The sequence below is a fragment of the Somniosus microcephalus genome, chromosome 17, assembly GCF_052327205.1.
Source record: "Somniosus microcephalus isolate GS21.2 chromosome 17, FLI_Smic_1.0, whole genome shotgun sequence".
In the NCBI taxonomy this organism is placed as follows: domain Eukaryota; kingdom Metazoa; phylum Chordata; class Chondrichthyes; order Squaliformes; family Somniosidae; genus Somniosus; species Somniosus microcephalus.
Genome location: NC_141003.1, coordinates 83745257 through 83760951, shown reverse-complemented (window position 1 = coordinate 83760951; position 15695 = coordinate 83745257). Strand labels below are relative to the sequence as shown.

Below are 15695 nucleotides of genomic sequence, written 5' to 3'. Positions count from 1 at the left end.
ACACTGACACCTGGGAATCCCTGGCCCAAGACCGCACAAAGTGGAGGAGAAGCATCGGGAAGGCGCCGAACACCTCGAGTCTCTTCGCCGGGTGCAAGCGGAAGCCAAGCGCAGGCAGCGCAAGGAGCGCACGTCAACCCAAGCACCCCACCCACCCGCCCCTTCAACCACCGTCTGCCCCACCTGCGACAGAGACTGTAGGTCCCTCATTGGACTCATCAGTCACCTGCGAACTCATTTTTAATGTGGAAGCAAGTCATCCTCGGTTCCGAGGGACTGCCTAAGAAGAAGAAAAGTGGCCTGAAAATGGCACGCTTGGCACCGGCACCTTGTAAGTGCCTATACTTTTTAAATGTGATGAGGGTTCCTGCCTCTCCCACCCTTTCAGGCAGTGAGTTCCAGACCCCCACCACCCTCTGGGTGAAAAGATTTCTCCTCAACTCCCCTCAAATCTTTCTAACAATTATTTAAAGTCTATGGGGGAAAAATTCGGTAATGCCCCATTTGGGGCGCCGTTATCGGCCGTGCGCAAAGTTTAGCGCCTGGCGCTAATTATCGCCTCCGACGGCAAACTTGGCTTTTATCGCCCCTGGAGGTGATTGGAGCGCTAAATCAGGCACTTCACACCTGTCTTAAGGCGCAGACGCCGAGGAGTGAGGCGCTACCTCAGAGCGCGGGCGAAGCAAGGAAGGGCAAATCAAAATAAACCTGCAAAGTGCTGCTCCGTACCCAAAACTCCTTCACACAGTGTTGAATCTCTCCAGAAGTCTCTCTCTCTCTCTCTCTCTTTCTGACTGCGTGGTGCAAAAATGTCACCGGCAAAAAAAGGCATGAAGCGGTCGCCTTTAAATAGCGCTCCCCCAGTCCCTTTCTGACAGCATAACGCTCCCCTCAACCTGTCGTTGCTAGCGGCAAGCAGTAAGGCAGGGGGCGCCACTCATTATCTGGTCCGGGGTGCTACCGGGGCGTTGCGCACTCGACTGACGTCATTATCTGCCGGCGCAGGAGATCGTGGCGGTAGTGTTTAGCGCTGCCGCAAAATGTCTAGTTAATTTCACAAGCGGCGCAAACATCGCCGCGCCCGGGCGCTAGTTGCTTTGCACCCCATTAGCGCCCTCTTAAGGCGCTAACGGGCGGCACAAGCAACTGAATTTTTCCCCCTATGTCCCCTGGTTATTGACCTCTCTGCTAAGGGAAATAGGTCCTTCCTATCCACTCTATCTCAGCCCCTCATAATTTGATATTATGTCCTTCTCGGGGATAGAGGTTGCAGGGGAGGGATGACTGTTGAAGTAATCTTGGTGAGTTTCTCAGTGCATCCTGTAGATAGTACGTACGGGAGCCTCAGTGCGCTGGTGGTGGAGGGGTGGAAATTAAGATCAGTGGCAGAGGTGCCAATCAAGCCAACTATATAGTCTTCATTGGGACAGAGGTCGTATGGTGCAGCACTCAAAATAACAATTACACAGTGACAAAATTCCTGCCTAAATAATGATATTAACTTTTACTTTGAAGCTTTGTTAGACAGCACGGTGGCATAGTGGTTAGCACTGTTGCCTCACAGCGCCAGGGACCCGGGTTCGAATCCGGCCTCGGGCGACTGTCTGTGTGGAGTTTGCACATTCTCCCCGTGTTTGCGTGGGTTTCCTCCGGGTGCTCCGGTTTCCTCCCACAGTCCAAAGATGTGCGGGTTAGGATGATTGGCTATGATAAATTGACCCATAGTGTTAGTGGGATTAAATACGTGGTGTTACGGGGATAGGGTGGGATATGCGTTGGTGTAGGGGTTACGGGGATCGGGTGGGATATGTGTCGGTGCAGGCTCGATGGGCCGAAATGGCCTCTATCTGCACTGTGGGGTTTCTGTGATTCTGTGATTCTGTGATTTCCTTCCATTGAATGGACTTTTTACTAAATAAATAGACATTTGAATTATACGTTGTTAAAGAAACAGGCCATCCAAGACTATGGTGTGAATCGCATGCTGCATGTGCTTTCGGCAAAGAGGTTCAGCGGAATCAGAATTGTGGTATGATGTAGTCGTAGGCCCTTAAATAAAACCAGCTGATTTTTCTTCACGTCCGTCCCCTTTTTGCTTCACACATCCTTCACGACCAAGATGGTCAGCCAACGCCTGCTCCTCCTAGCCCAGTGACAGTGCGAGAAGGTACACGAGAAGCCAGAGCTGACTTAACCCTTGCTTTCCTCCGTGAAGATAAGTACGCTTTTCATGGCGTTTTTTTTTCCTGGTGGTATGATTAAGTCTAGGAACTCGCCGCATGGCTAACCATGGGTACTAACCTCGGTTAGAACACACTTGCAGTACTGCATGCAGTTCTGGTCACCGTATTATAAAAAGGATATAGAGGCACTGGAGAGGGTGCAGAGAAGATTTACAAGGATGATACCAATAATGCGAGGGTATACCTATCAGGAAAGGATGAACAGGCTGGGTCTCTTTTCTCTTGAAAAGAGAAGGCTGAGGGGCGACCTAATAGAGGTCTTTAAAATGATGAAAGGTTTTGATAGAGTAGATACAGAGAGAGTGTTTCCACTTGTGGGGAAGAGCAAAACTAGAGGCCGTCAATACAAGATAGTCATCAAGAAATTAAATAGGGAATTCAGAAGAAACTTCTTTACCCAGAGAGTGGTGAGAATGTGGAACTTGGTACCACAGGGAGTGGTTGAAGCGAATAATATAGATGTGTGGCGGAGACCACATAGGGACAATAACACAATGTATAGCCAATGCTGTTATATGTACCTAAACACAATTCACTTTGTATAGCAATGTTGTGATATGTACATGCTGGGTTGGGTTATTGGTGCAGGGTCCCTTTAAGAGCGTCGGGAACGTGATGACATCATGACGTCGGTTGCGTGATGACGTCATAGCCCCTGCACGGGGCTGAGCCTTCAGACCTCGTGGAGATTGATTAAAGTAAGACACGTTTTGTTTTTGCTTAAAGAAAAGTCTCAGCCTGTTGATTTCTGTCGACTCCAACATTGGTGACCCCGCTGCTCTTTTGGACGATTCCAAAGACCTCATCTGAAATGGCGACGAACGCCGTTTCTGGCAAATTACCTGAGTTTTGGGAACAACAGGCTGCCGCTTGGTTCGCCCAGGCCGAGGCTCACTTTGCAATCCGGGACATCACCACGGACGACACGAGATACTACTACGTCATCTCTGCTCTCAGCAGCTCCACCGCGGCCAGAGTCGTGAACCTGCTCGAAAACCCCCCGGATCTCAACAAATACGGTACGCTGAAGGCGCACCTCTTGCGAACTCTCGGACTCACCGAAGCCGAACGCGCACGCCGGCTTCTCTCTCTACCCGGGCTGGGCGACTCCAAGCCCTCGGAGCTGATGGACCACATGCTGGCTCTCCTGGGCACACACACGCCGTGCTTTCTCTCCAAGGAACTGTTCCTCCAACAGCTGCCAGGTCAGGTACGGTCGGCGTTAGCCAACTCTTCCACTACCGATTTCCGCGACCTGGCCCAGGAGGCCGACAAATTTTTCTCCGCCGGGCAACAGTACTGCGCGGCCACGCGGAGCCCTGCCCCCACTGATACAGCCCAATGGCGGCAACCCTCAAGCCTCTGCTTCTACCATGCGCAGTTCGGCCCCAAAGCCAGGAAGTACCGGCCCCCGTGCAGTTTTCCCGCGTCGAAGCAAACTAAAGACCACTCGTCGGCTGCCATGGCTGTCGGCCGTTCAGGCAGTTTGTTGTTTATTACAGACACCAACTCCGGACGTCATTTCCTTTGCGACACGGGCGCCCAGGTGAGCGTCCTGCCCGCGTCAACCATAGACATTCAAGGGGGGAACCACGGCCCCGTCCTTGAAGCCGCCAACGGCAGTTCCATCCGCACCTTCGGGAAACAGAACGTGGCGCTTTGTTTTGGCGGGCAATGGTTCACCTGGGACTTTGTCACAGCAAAAGTGTCCACCCCCCTTCTCGGTGCTGACTTCCTCTGCGCCAGTGGCCTTTTGGTGGACGTCAAGAACCGACGTCTCATCAATGCGGAAACCTTCAGCTCGCTCCCATGTTCCCTCAGCGGGTCCAGCACGACGCAGTTGTCCAGTGCACTCTCGGCTTCCGACGAGTTTTCCCGCCTCCTCGCCCAGTTCCCGGACCTTACGAAACCCACATTCTCGTCCGCCGCCACCAAACACGGGGTAGAACATCACATTTTGACCACCGGTCCACCCGTCTATGCCCGCGCTCGGCGCCTCAACCCAGGGAAGCTCGCCATCGCCAAAGCCGAGTTCGACACCATGGAGCGCCTCGGCATCATCCGCCGGTCGATCAGTCCGTGGGCTTCGCCCCTCCACATCGCCCCGAAACCAGGCAGTGGGTGGCACCCGTGCGGAGACTACCGGCGCCTCAACGACGCGACGACACCTGACCGCTATCCGATTCCACACATCCAGGACTTTTCCGCCCGCCTGGCCGGGAAATTGGTATTCTCGAAAGTGGACCTCGTCCGAGGTTATCACCAGGTCCCCGTCCGGCCGCAGGACGTCCCGAAAACCGTGGTGTTCACCCCGTTCGGGCTATTCGAATTTCTCCGCATGCCATTCGGCCTCAAAAACGCCGCACAGGCTTTTCAACGCCTTATGGACACCGTGTTACAGGACCTGACGTTCCTGTTTGTATACCTGGACGGCATCCTCATCGCCAGTGCCTCCAGGACGGAACATGTGTCCCACCTCCGGACTCTTTTCAAACAACTCAGCCAACACGGCCTAATCGTCAACCCGGCCAAGTGCCAGTTCGGGCTGTCCTCAATCGACTTTCTCGGGCACCGCATCACGAAGGACGGGGCGGTGCCACTCCCATCGAAAGTGGAGGCCGTGATGGACTTCCCGTGACCCCTCACCGTTAAGGCCCTGCAGGAGTTTTTGGGCATGGTGAACTTTTACCATCGTTTCGTCCCCCGAGCAGCCCAGTTTATGCGGCCCCTTTACGAGGCCCTCAAAGGCAAGCCCGACAAACTCGCCGTCAACTGGCCTGATGAGATGGCCAATTCTTTCACGGACACGAAAAGGGCCCTGGCTAACGCAACCATGCTGGCGCATCCGTTGCCCGATGCGCCGATCGCTCTCACCACCGACGCCTCGGATTATGCGGTCGGCGCCGTCCACGAACAGTGGGTCAACGGCGCCTGGCAGCCGCTCGCCTTCTTCAGCTGGCAGCTCCGCCCCAACGAGCGGAAGGTCAGTACCTTTGATCGCGAGCTTCTCGGCCTCTACCTCGCCCTCCGACACTTCCGTTTCCTGCTGGAGGCCCGCCCGTTCACGGCGTTCGTGGACGACAAGCCGTTGACCTTCGCCATGGCCAAAGCCTCCGAGCCGTGGTCGGCCCGTCAGCAACGCCAGTTGGCCTTCATTTCAGAGTTTACAACAGACATCCAGCATGTGGCTGGGAAAGACAACCCCGTCGCCGACTGTCTCTCCCGAGCCGTCGCCAGCGCCGTGCACCTCGGCATCAACTACACCCGCATGGCAGCCGACCAGGCCTCCGACCCGGACGTCCAGGCCTACAGGACGGCAGTCACGGGCCTTCAACTAGCAGACAATGCATTTGATGCTGCCGGCACCACACTCCTGTGCGACGTCTCCGTTGGGCAGCCACGTCCCGTCGTGCCCGAAGGGTGGAGATGGCAAGTATTCGACGCCGTCCATAATCTTTCCCACCCGGGCAGGAAGCTGTCACAGAAGCTGGTGGCGGCCAAGTTCGTCTGGCATGGGCTCAGGAAAGATGTTCGCGACTGGGCCAGCACCTGCGGGATATGCCAACGCTCGAAAGTACATCGCCATACTAAGGCCCCGTTGGCGCCTTTTGCGGTGCCCGAGAGGCGGTTCGACCACGTTAACGTGGACCTGGTGGGGCCCCTACCGCCCTCCCGTGGGTTCACCCACCTCCTCACAATGGTTGACAGAACCACCCGATGGCCGGAAGCCATCCTGCTGTCTTCAACGACGGCCGCCGATGTGGCTCGGGCGTTCATCAGCACTTGGGTCGCCCGGTTTGGCGCCCCATCTGACATTTCCTCTGACCGGGGGCCCCAGTTCACGTCAGAGCTCTGGAACGCTGTCGCCCGAGGCCTCGGGTTGAAACTCCACCGCATCACAGCATACCACCCTCAGGCTAACGGGCTGTGCGAACGTTTTCATCGCTCCATGAAGGCCGCGCTCCGAGCCAGCCTCCGGGACGACGGCTGGACCGACAGACCCCCGTGGGTCATGCTGGGACTCAGGACCGCTCCCAAGGAGGACCTCCAATCCTCGTCCGCCGAGCTCGTCTACGGACAGCCGCTGCGGATTTCGTCCCCAACGCAACGGAACCTTGGTCCGCAGCCCGTCAGCGGTCCGACCTTCTGGACAACGCCAAGGTTTTCGCTCCGGTGCCCACGTCGCAGCACGGCCTCCCGCAGTCCCACATTCCGCTCGACCTTCGTGCGGCGGAGTACGTTTTCGTCCGCCATGACGCCCACCGGGGACCTCTTCAGCCACCCTACGATGGACCATTCCGCGTCCTGGAAACCGGGGACAAAACCTTCGTCGTGGATGTCGGCGGTAAGCCGGACTGCATTTCCGTGGACCGTCTCAAGCCGCCCACCTGGATCTGGACCGACCCGTTGAGTTGGCACAGCCCCCGAGACGGGGCCGACCTCCGGTTTCCACACCCTCAATCCACCACCGAGCGCCCGAGGTCCCTCCGACGAACCCCCCGGTCCCCACCCCGGAATTGAGAAGCCGTTCCAACTGGGTAATCCGCCCCCCCCAACGACTGACATTGCCAGTACTAGTGAATTCTGGGGGGACGTATGTGGCGGAGACCACATAGGGACAATAACACAATGTATAGCCAATGCTGTTATATGTACCTAAACACAATTCACTTTGTATAGCAATGTTGTGATATGTACATGCTGGGTTGGGTTATTGGGTGCAGGGTCCCATTAAGAGCGTCAGGAACTTGATGACATCATGACGTCGGTTGCATGATGACGTCATAGCCCCTGCATGGGGCTGAGCCTTCAGACCTCGTGGAGATTGATCAAAGACACGTTTTGTTTTTGCTTAAAGAAAAGTCTCAGCCTGTTGATTTCTGTCGACTCCAACAGATGCATTTAAGGGGCGATTAGATAAGCATATGTGGGAGAAGGGAATAGAGCGTTATGCTGATGTTAGATGAGGAAAGACAGGAGGAGGCTTGAGTGGAGCATAAACGCTAGCATGGACTGGTTGGGCCGAATGGCCTGTTTCTGTGCTGTATATCCTGTGTAATCCTATGTAACATGTGCCTTATGTCCTACGTGGCACATTACTTCGAATCAAACAATCTGGTTTAACTAGCAGTTGTTCTAAAATATACCCTATGCACATCTACAAGAGACATACTAGACTTGGGGATAGCACTTTGCTGCCTCAAAATGTTATTTGCAAACTTCTTGAGCACCCATGTAAATGACATGCTAATGTATGTCAGTATAAATGCTGAATCTAGAAATATGCCGGTTTCTAGTCAATTTCTAGATCCGCAAAGCTCTATCATTGGATATAGTTTCTCATGAGTTGGCCCTCTCTCACTGACCAATTAGCATCTTGCATTATGGGAGAGAAAAGAAAGGGAAGGATGGAAAAAAGGAGAGAGAAAGAAAAAAAAGAAAGACTTGCATTTCTATAGCGCCTTTCACGATCTCAGGACGTCCCAAAGCGCTTTACAACCAATCAAATACTTTTGAAGTGCCGTCACTGTTGTAATGTAGGAAACGCGGCAGCCAATTTGCGCACAGCAAGCTCCCACAAACAGCAATGAGATAATCACTAGTTAATCTTTTCTTTAATGATGTTGGTTGAGGGATAAATATTGGCCCCAGGACACCGGGGATAACTCCCCTGCTCTTCCTCGAAATAGTGCCGTGGGATGTTTTACATCCATCTGGGAGAGCAGACGGGGTCTCGGTTTAACGTCTCATCTGAAAGACGGCACCTCCGACAGTGCAGCACTCCCTCAGCACTGCACTGGAGTGTACTTTCGAAATGTAGTCACTGTTGTAATGTCAGCAGCAGCACCAGATGGATGGTATCCTGGACACAGTAATAAACTGAGAGGAAATTCAGTGAAGTTGTAGAAGTAATTTGATATAAAATGGCAAATGGAAGGAACACCATTCAAAATAATATTTGCATTAGTCTCTAGAAAACAGTCAGGTAACATGGGATGGGAATAGTTCAGAGGACCTTTCTAGTTTGGCATCAGGAGACAGCAAGGAACTTTAACCCTTGCCTCTGAACATTTCTTTACAACAGTAAAGTAAATGTTAAAATTGAAAGAAAAGTACAAGCTTCCACAATGACTCAGTTGGTATTGTGACTGGTAGAGAAAATATCCAGGAATGAGATCACGTTAAGTCACATTTTTAATGTTTAAATTTTTAAAATTCATTTTTATGGGATGTGGGCGTCGCTGGCAAAGCCAGCATTTATTGCCCATCCCTAGTTGCCCTTGAGAAGGTGGTGGTGAGCCGCTTTCTTGAACCGCTGCAGTCTATGGAGTGAAGGTACTCCCACAGTGCTGTTAGGGAGGGAGTTCCAGGATTTTGACCCAGCGACGATGAAGGATCGGCCGATATACTTCTAAGTCAGGATGGTGTGTGACTTGGAGGGGAACTTGGAGGTGATGGTGTTCCCATGCGCCTGCTGCCCTTGTCCTTTTAGGTGGAAGAGGTCGCGGATTTGGGAGGTGCTGCCAAAGAAGCCTTGGCGAGTTGCTGCAGTGCATCTTGTAGATGGTACACACTGCAGCCACGGTGCGCTGGTGGTGGAGGGAGTGAATGTTTAAGGTGGTGGATGGGGTGCCAATCAAGCGGGCTGCTTTGTCCTGGATGGTGTCGAGCTTCTTGAGTGTTAATGGAGCTGCACTCATCCAGGCAAGTGGAGAGTATTCCATCACACTCCTGACTTGTGCCTTGCAGATGGTGGAAAGGTACATTTGTAGATAGGTCTTGATATGTGTCCAAAAACTCGAACCAGATCACAGTAAGACCATGTTGCTTTAGTTAAAGGTCTAATCTTCTTAGGGAAAGAGAGATAGAGACGATGGATGAGAGAAAAAGGGTCGGAGACAAACAGAGATACAGACAACTAGAGGTAAAGCTTTCTGCTGGTCACAATGTCGTAGTGACATGGTACACGTAGAAAGATTTTCTATATTTGTTGCATTTGGCAAAATTGTGTAAGCGTTTTAGAACGGTGTTTCTCAAACTGGTGTCCGCGGACCCCTTGAGGTCCCTAAAGACTTTCCAGGGGGTCTGTGACCAGAGGTAATTTCAAGCCTGCTCCTCTTTATAAAACCGACACTGATTCAGTTCTTACGAACTATTCTCAATGGCTGGGCCCACCGCCTCACAGAGGCCCACAGCTCTCCCTCGCTTTGCAACAAGCGTGCCCTGCAGGTCGAGCAGTTTCCTCTCCCTGGCACTGCGACAGTGTGCCACCCTCCTGACACGTGATCAGAGCGCTTGCGGGGGCTCTTCAAACACACGCCCGAATGTGATCACGCAAACACGTACAATCCCACAGCGCAGCTGTTACAGAGCGTGCCAGAGGGACAGTGTGGTGGTGAGTCGCGCTTTTAGCAGCGTCCTAGCACGTGCGCGGGTGCTCGTGCCCTCACTCACCTTGGCCAGCCTGCGGACGGCTTTAAAAACTGTCCGGCACTAAGCGGCGAATAGTGACCATCGGTTGCTGCGGAGTGCCCAGAACTGGTGTGAGAAGCCGGCAGACCCATCTCATTGATAGCAGTAAGTCAATACCTGTTATCTTCAAAGCATTATTAAAACACACTTTACATGCAGCACTTTCGCATTATGAGTATTAAAATTTAGATGGTGGCGGGGGGGGGGGTCCATGATTACTAATCAATTTGAAAAGGGCCCCTTCAACCAGAAAGGTTTGAGAACCGCCACTGTAGAAGAATCAATTTCAGACTTTGCTAGGAATTCTGCTCTATTATTGATGTCACTAACAAATAGCGACCTGAAGAAATACGCCCCCCCACCTCCCCCCACCGACCCCAGCCCTGAAAGCAAGTGTGTGGATGCCATATAGAGAGGGATAAAGAAGGAGAGAGACAGAAATATCTGGAGACAGCGGTGGGATAGTTACCGGCCAAGAAAGACACTTTTGAAAAGATTCTTGTCTGTGAGCAATGCCACAGGAGATCAACCAGCTTATCATGAACCTTGTGAAGACTGAATTTGCACTTACACTGTCACAATCTGTTCTTCCGTATAATGTCATAGTGCACACCGTGGTCTCAGGATTTGCAGTGACAACCAATTTAAACACTGTGCTGTCAGCTGTGGCTCAGTGGGCAGCACTCTCACCTACTGAGTCAGAAGGTTGTGGGTTCAAGTCCCACTCCAGAGACTTGAGTACAATAATCTAGGCTGACACTCCAGGGCAGTACTGAGGGAGTACTGCACTGTCAGAGGTGCCGTCTTTCGGATGAGACGTTAAACCGAGGCCCCGTCTGCTCTCTCAGGTGGACGTAAAAGATCCCACGGCCACTATTTCGAAGAAGGGCAGGGGAGTTATCCCCAGTGTCCTGGGGCCAATATTTATCCCTCAATCAACATCGCTAAAAGTTTATCTGGTCAATATCACATTGCTGTTTGTGGGAGCTTGCTGTGCACAAATTGGCTGCCGCGTTTCCGACATTACAACAGTGACTACACTTCAAAAAGTGCTTCATTGGCTGTAAAGCGCTTTGGGACGTCCGGTGGTCGTGAAAGGCGCTATAGAAATGCAAGTCAGTCTTTCTGAATACAGTAATACCACTCTGGGCAAAATAATCAGCTAACTCTGATTATTAAGTTTCACAGAATCATAAAAACTTGCAGCACAGAAGGAGGCCATTCGGCCCGGCGTGCCTGTGCTGGCTATTTGAAAGAGCAGTCGTGCTCAGTCCCACATCACCGCTGTATGTCCGTAACCCTGTCAGTTCCTCATCCTCAAGTAGCCGTCCAACTCCCTCTTAAAATTATTTATGGAATCAGCTTCCACTACTTTTTCAGGTCGAACATTCCAAATCCCCACAACACTCTGAGTGAAAACATTTCTCCTCATCTCCCTCTCGATCTTTTTCCAATGATTTTGAATCTACGACCTCTGGTTATTGACCAACTCGCCAAAGGGAATAGTTTTTTCCCTATTTACTCGATCCAAACCTCTCATCAGCTTGAAAACCTCTCTTGGGTCACCTCTTAACCTTCTCTGTTCCAAGGAGAACAGTCCTAACTTTTCCAACCTCTCCTCATAAGTGAAGTCAAATCACATGTAAACTGGTTGAGGCAGTGAGCATTGCCTCTCCTTAGAAGAGAGTGAAGCAGTGCCACCATTCAGTGACCGCAGGTCAACATTAACAGGTTGGAATTGTGCTGTGCCACACTGGCAACAAACACATCTGTACAAAATTCTCCTGTCCCTTATTTCAAAGAAGGCGTTAACCCATTGAAGAGAAGTAGATCAAGGCCTTTGTTGAAATAGCAGGGAAAGGAATTTTATATGAACATGTTAACATGCAAAGTGTAATTTTCATCCCAAAGTTATCTCTGCCATCGACCTTTGCTGCACCTTTTGCGGTATGTAACTCTCTTGCAGACTATATGTAAAGCGATTTAATTGTGCAAGTGGTGCAATTTGTGCAGTGTCACTCAGGGCAAATCCACAAATTGACTTTAAGCAGGCAGTGAGAGACCACTTTCAGCAGCTATTCTCACAGCCCCTTCAGTTTCACACAGGCTGCAGTATAACTACCGCCATAGGGGGAAGCCATCTTCCAGGTGAAACAGCGATTTACTTGTACTTCTTGCAATTTAGTGCACTGTATTCGCTGCTCACGATGTGGTCTCCTCTACATTGGGGAGACCAAACGCAGATTGGGTGACCGCTTTGCGGAACACCTCCGTTCAGTCCGTAAGGGTGACCCCGAGCTTCCGGTCGCCTGTCACTTTAATTCACCGCTTCACTCCCACTCTGATCTCTCTGTCCTCGGCCTATTACACTGTTCCAATGTAGCTCAACGTAAGCTCGAGGAACAGCACCTCATCTTTCAATTAGGCACTTTAAAGCCTTCTGGCCTCAACATTGAGTTCAACAATTTCAAACTATAACCCCTGCCCCCATTTTTCATGCTGTATGATTTTGCCATCCCCATTTGCAACATTTTATCTTTCCTGCCTCTTACAAAAGCACAGTATGTTCTTTCAATTCCTTCCTCCCCTCCTAACCGCTCCCCCCTTGTCTCTGCACCTGCTTAATATCCGTTACATCTCCAGCTTTTTCCAGTTCTGATGAAGGGTCCCAGACCTGAAACGTTAACTCTGTTTCTCTCTCCACGGATGCTGCTTGGCCTGCTGAGTTTGCTATTAAAAAGCTGCCCACTTGCTGCATTAAAAGTTAACTAACTTCCATTTGTGAGTGGGGAATGTTATGTCTGACATTGGTGATAGGTACTCGATTGCCTTGGCCTGAGCACATGGAGTTTGATAGTGCTGTTATCATTGCATTGTGTATAGATATTCGATTGCTTTTGCCTGGGAGTGTGTGTGTGGAGCAGCCATTAAAAAGCAACATGAACTGAACTCTGCTTACGGCCTCTGGATTATCTTTGCAAACGCAACAGGGGGCACTGTGCAGGTAGGGAAACACACATATGCATAGACCTCCATTTACTCTGACCAGGACAGCCATGTGGAGCTGGGACAACAGCTCGGGTCTGCTGGTTCTGCATTGCTTGAAGCAGGTACCAGCGTGAAAGTAGCACCGATACAGTCCCTATAGCTCCCCTTAGATATTACAGGCAGTGCTGGGTAAAACCCTGCAATAAACAGCAGCTCGAGTCAAGTTAAGCTGAGATGAAAGCATTTCAAACAAGCAAAAGTTGTAAAATATTGCTAACTGGGCTAGTTGCCTGCAGCAACACACTGAGATGCTGGGTGGGTACAGGTATTACACAATTTGTATTACACGTCGCCGTTTAATTTTAACGCAATTGCGGTGTTTCGTTTATGTTGAAGTGGGGGGGAATTAAAAGGCTAGCGGAGGACTTGACAAGTTAAATGCTTTACCTGTGTCCACAGCCTCCTTCACAATCACAGCACAGTAAGGGCTCTGCAAATCTTCTGCCTGCTGGGAGGGTCCGTTGTCAAAGTTGGAGAAACCAATCCGGAGGAAGGGCGACATTTCGGAGATCTTGACCGTCAGACCTTTGGATAACATAATGAACAACCAGAGAGGGGGTGGTGGTTAGATCGAGGAGCAAACAAATCGCCGAGCCTCACTCATGACCAAGTGTGTCTGCCAGGAACAAAACAGCACATCAAGCATCAACTGCTAACTTACTTCCTTTTCTGTGAGGCAAAGGGTGAGAAAAAAAGAAGAAGCTGGGTCAAAGCAGCCTTATGTGTCACCGGGGAGGTGGAGTCGTGCAATAGGCTGGCAAGGTCTAAGAGTGAAGGGAGTGTGGTCATTACACACTCATACCTAAATGTCACACAGCATTAAGTATGGGGTCAAATTTCAGAATTGTCTCAAAGGGAATATTTCAAACCGTATATACTTACATAGGATATACGGCACAGAAACAGGCCATTCGGCCCAACCAGTCCATAGGAACATAAGAAATAGGAGCAGGAATAGGCCACTTGGCCCCTCGAGCCTGCTCCGCCATTCATTAAGATCATGGCTGATCTCGGGCTCAAAGCCACTTCCCTGCCCGCTCCCCATAACCCTTCACTCTCTTATCTTGCAAAAATCTGTCTATCTCCACCTTAAATGTATAAGAACTGGATGCTGATAACTTACTATAGAACCGTCCTACACACCTGGTGTGGAGAATCTGAGTGCCGCTGTACTGCAGTTTGTATCGCGGTTTCCTCTCTCCTGATATGTCAGCATTTATGCTCCACTCGAGCCTCCTCCCGTCTTTCCTCATCTAACTCTATCAGCGTAACCCTCTATTCCCCCCCTCCCTCATGTGCTTGTCCAGCCTCCCCTTAAATGCATCGATACTATTCGCTTCAACCACTCCCTGTGGTAGCAAGTTCCACGTTCTCACCACTCTCTGGGTAAAGAAGTTTCTTCTGAATTCCCTATTTGATTTCTTGAATTCAAAGGTAACTTAACGCAAAGGTTTGTACACACTCCCTTCCAATCACTTCTGTTTTTAAAAAATAAAAATAAAGTTGATACAAAGAGAAACAGAGCACAAGGTTCATGAAGGGCCAAATGTTTATGTTTATGCTTCAAGTCCTGGTCTATGCTAATTTAGCTGATCGCAGCAAATCCTTCGGAACAATGGGGAGTGGGGTGCGGGGAAATTAGCAACAAAAAAAAATCCATAAGTTAAAGCAGAGAATTAAATGGCAGAATGCAGCACTTTCTCATATTATAATATTCAGTCAGGAGTTGAAATTATGATGTGTGATATTAGTAACTATTGTGATGACACGTTCAACAACAAACAACAACGACTTTTATTTATATAGCGCCTTTAATGCAGTAAAACGTCCCAAGGCGCTTCACAGGAGTGTTATAAAACAAAATTTGACAGCGAGCCACTTAAGACGATATTAGGGCAGGTGACCAAAAGCTTGGTCAAAGAGGTAGGTTTTAAAGAGCGCCTTAAGGGAGGAGAGAGAAGTAGAGAGGCGGAGAGGTTTAGGGAGGGGATTCCGGAGCTTAGGGCCTCGGCAGCTGAAGGCACAGCCGCCAATTTTTTTTTTAAAAAAGAGAAGTGATTTTATCTATCATTTCAACAAAAATCTTAACCGGTATAAGATTCACGTCTTTGTTCGAATAGTGCACAGAGGAATTCCCAAAACATCTCATCACATTTGTTACTCAGTGCAATCTCAACCCATCATTTAAGCAGCGACAAACTGAATTTTGGTTTCATTTTGGTGGGATATAATAACCTGGCTCTCAGGTAGGCCACTTCAGAAGGGAGAGAGTAGGCAATGCTTTGCCAATCTATCATAAATGGAAGTACTTTTAAAAATCACTTTTAAACAGTGTTTTACGGCCGACTTGTAGGAGGTGGACCTACAGCACTCTGGCTTTTAATTATAGAATGTCGGTGTGCTGTGATTCCCTTGAATGATGGGTTTTTACCAGACTTGAGCTGGTCAGTGGGGCAGCTTGTACAGGACTGAAGAAAAGAACTCAATAATAAAACCTAGGACACAGACGAAAGCCATTTGGCCCATCAAGCCAGAATGCCACCGGGCGTAAAAGGGTTAAATTACGAGGCCAGGTTGCATAAACTTGGTTTGTTTTCCCTTTGCGGTTAGAAGGTCGAGGGGTGATCTGATCGAGGTGTTTAAAATGTTAAAGGGGCTCGATAGTGTAGACACGGAGAAACTATTTGGTAGGAGAATCGAAAACAAGGGGGGGGTAATGTTAAAATTAGAGTTAAGCCTTTTAGGAGTACAACCAGGAAGCATTTTTTCACACAAAGGGTAGTGGAAATCTGGAACCCGGCCCCGCAAAAGACTGTGGACGCTGGGGCTCAATTGAAATTTTCATGACTGAGATCGATAGACCAAGAGATAAAAAAAAGAAAGACTTGCATTTCTGTAGCGCCTTTCACGACCACCGGACATCTCATAGAA

General features: G+C 50.2%; 1 protein-coding gene across 1 annotated transcript in view; it reads right to left on the bottom strand.

The window, feature by feature from the left end:
- The window catches only part of prkcq (protein kinase C, theta), a 124057-nt gene extending 110591 nt beyond the window's left edge, over positions 1 to 13466 (bottom strand). The window contains exon 1 of the mRNA XM_086010751.1: positions 13152 to 13466. Within this exon, the coding sequence (XP_085866877.1) occupies positions 13152 to 13302 (151 nt within the window). The 5' untranslated portion in view covers positions 13303 to 13466. The remainder of the gene's footprint in view (positions 1 to 13151) is intronic.
- Positions 13467 to 15695: the final 2229 nt, after the last annotated feature.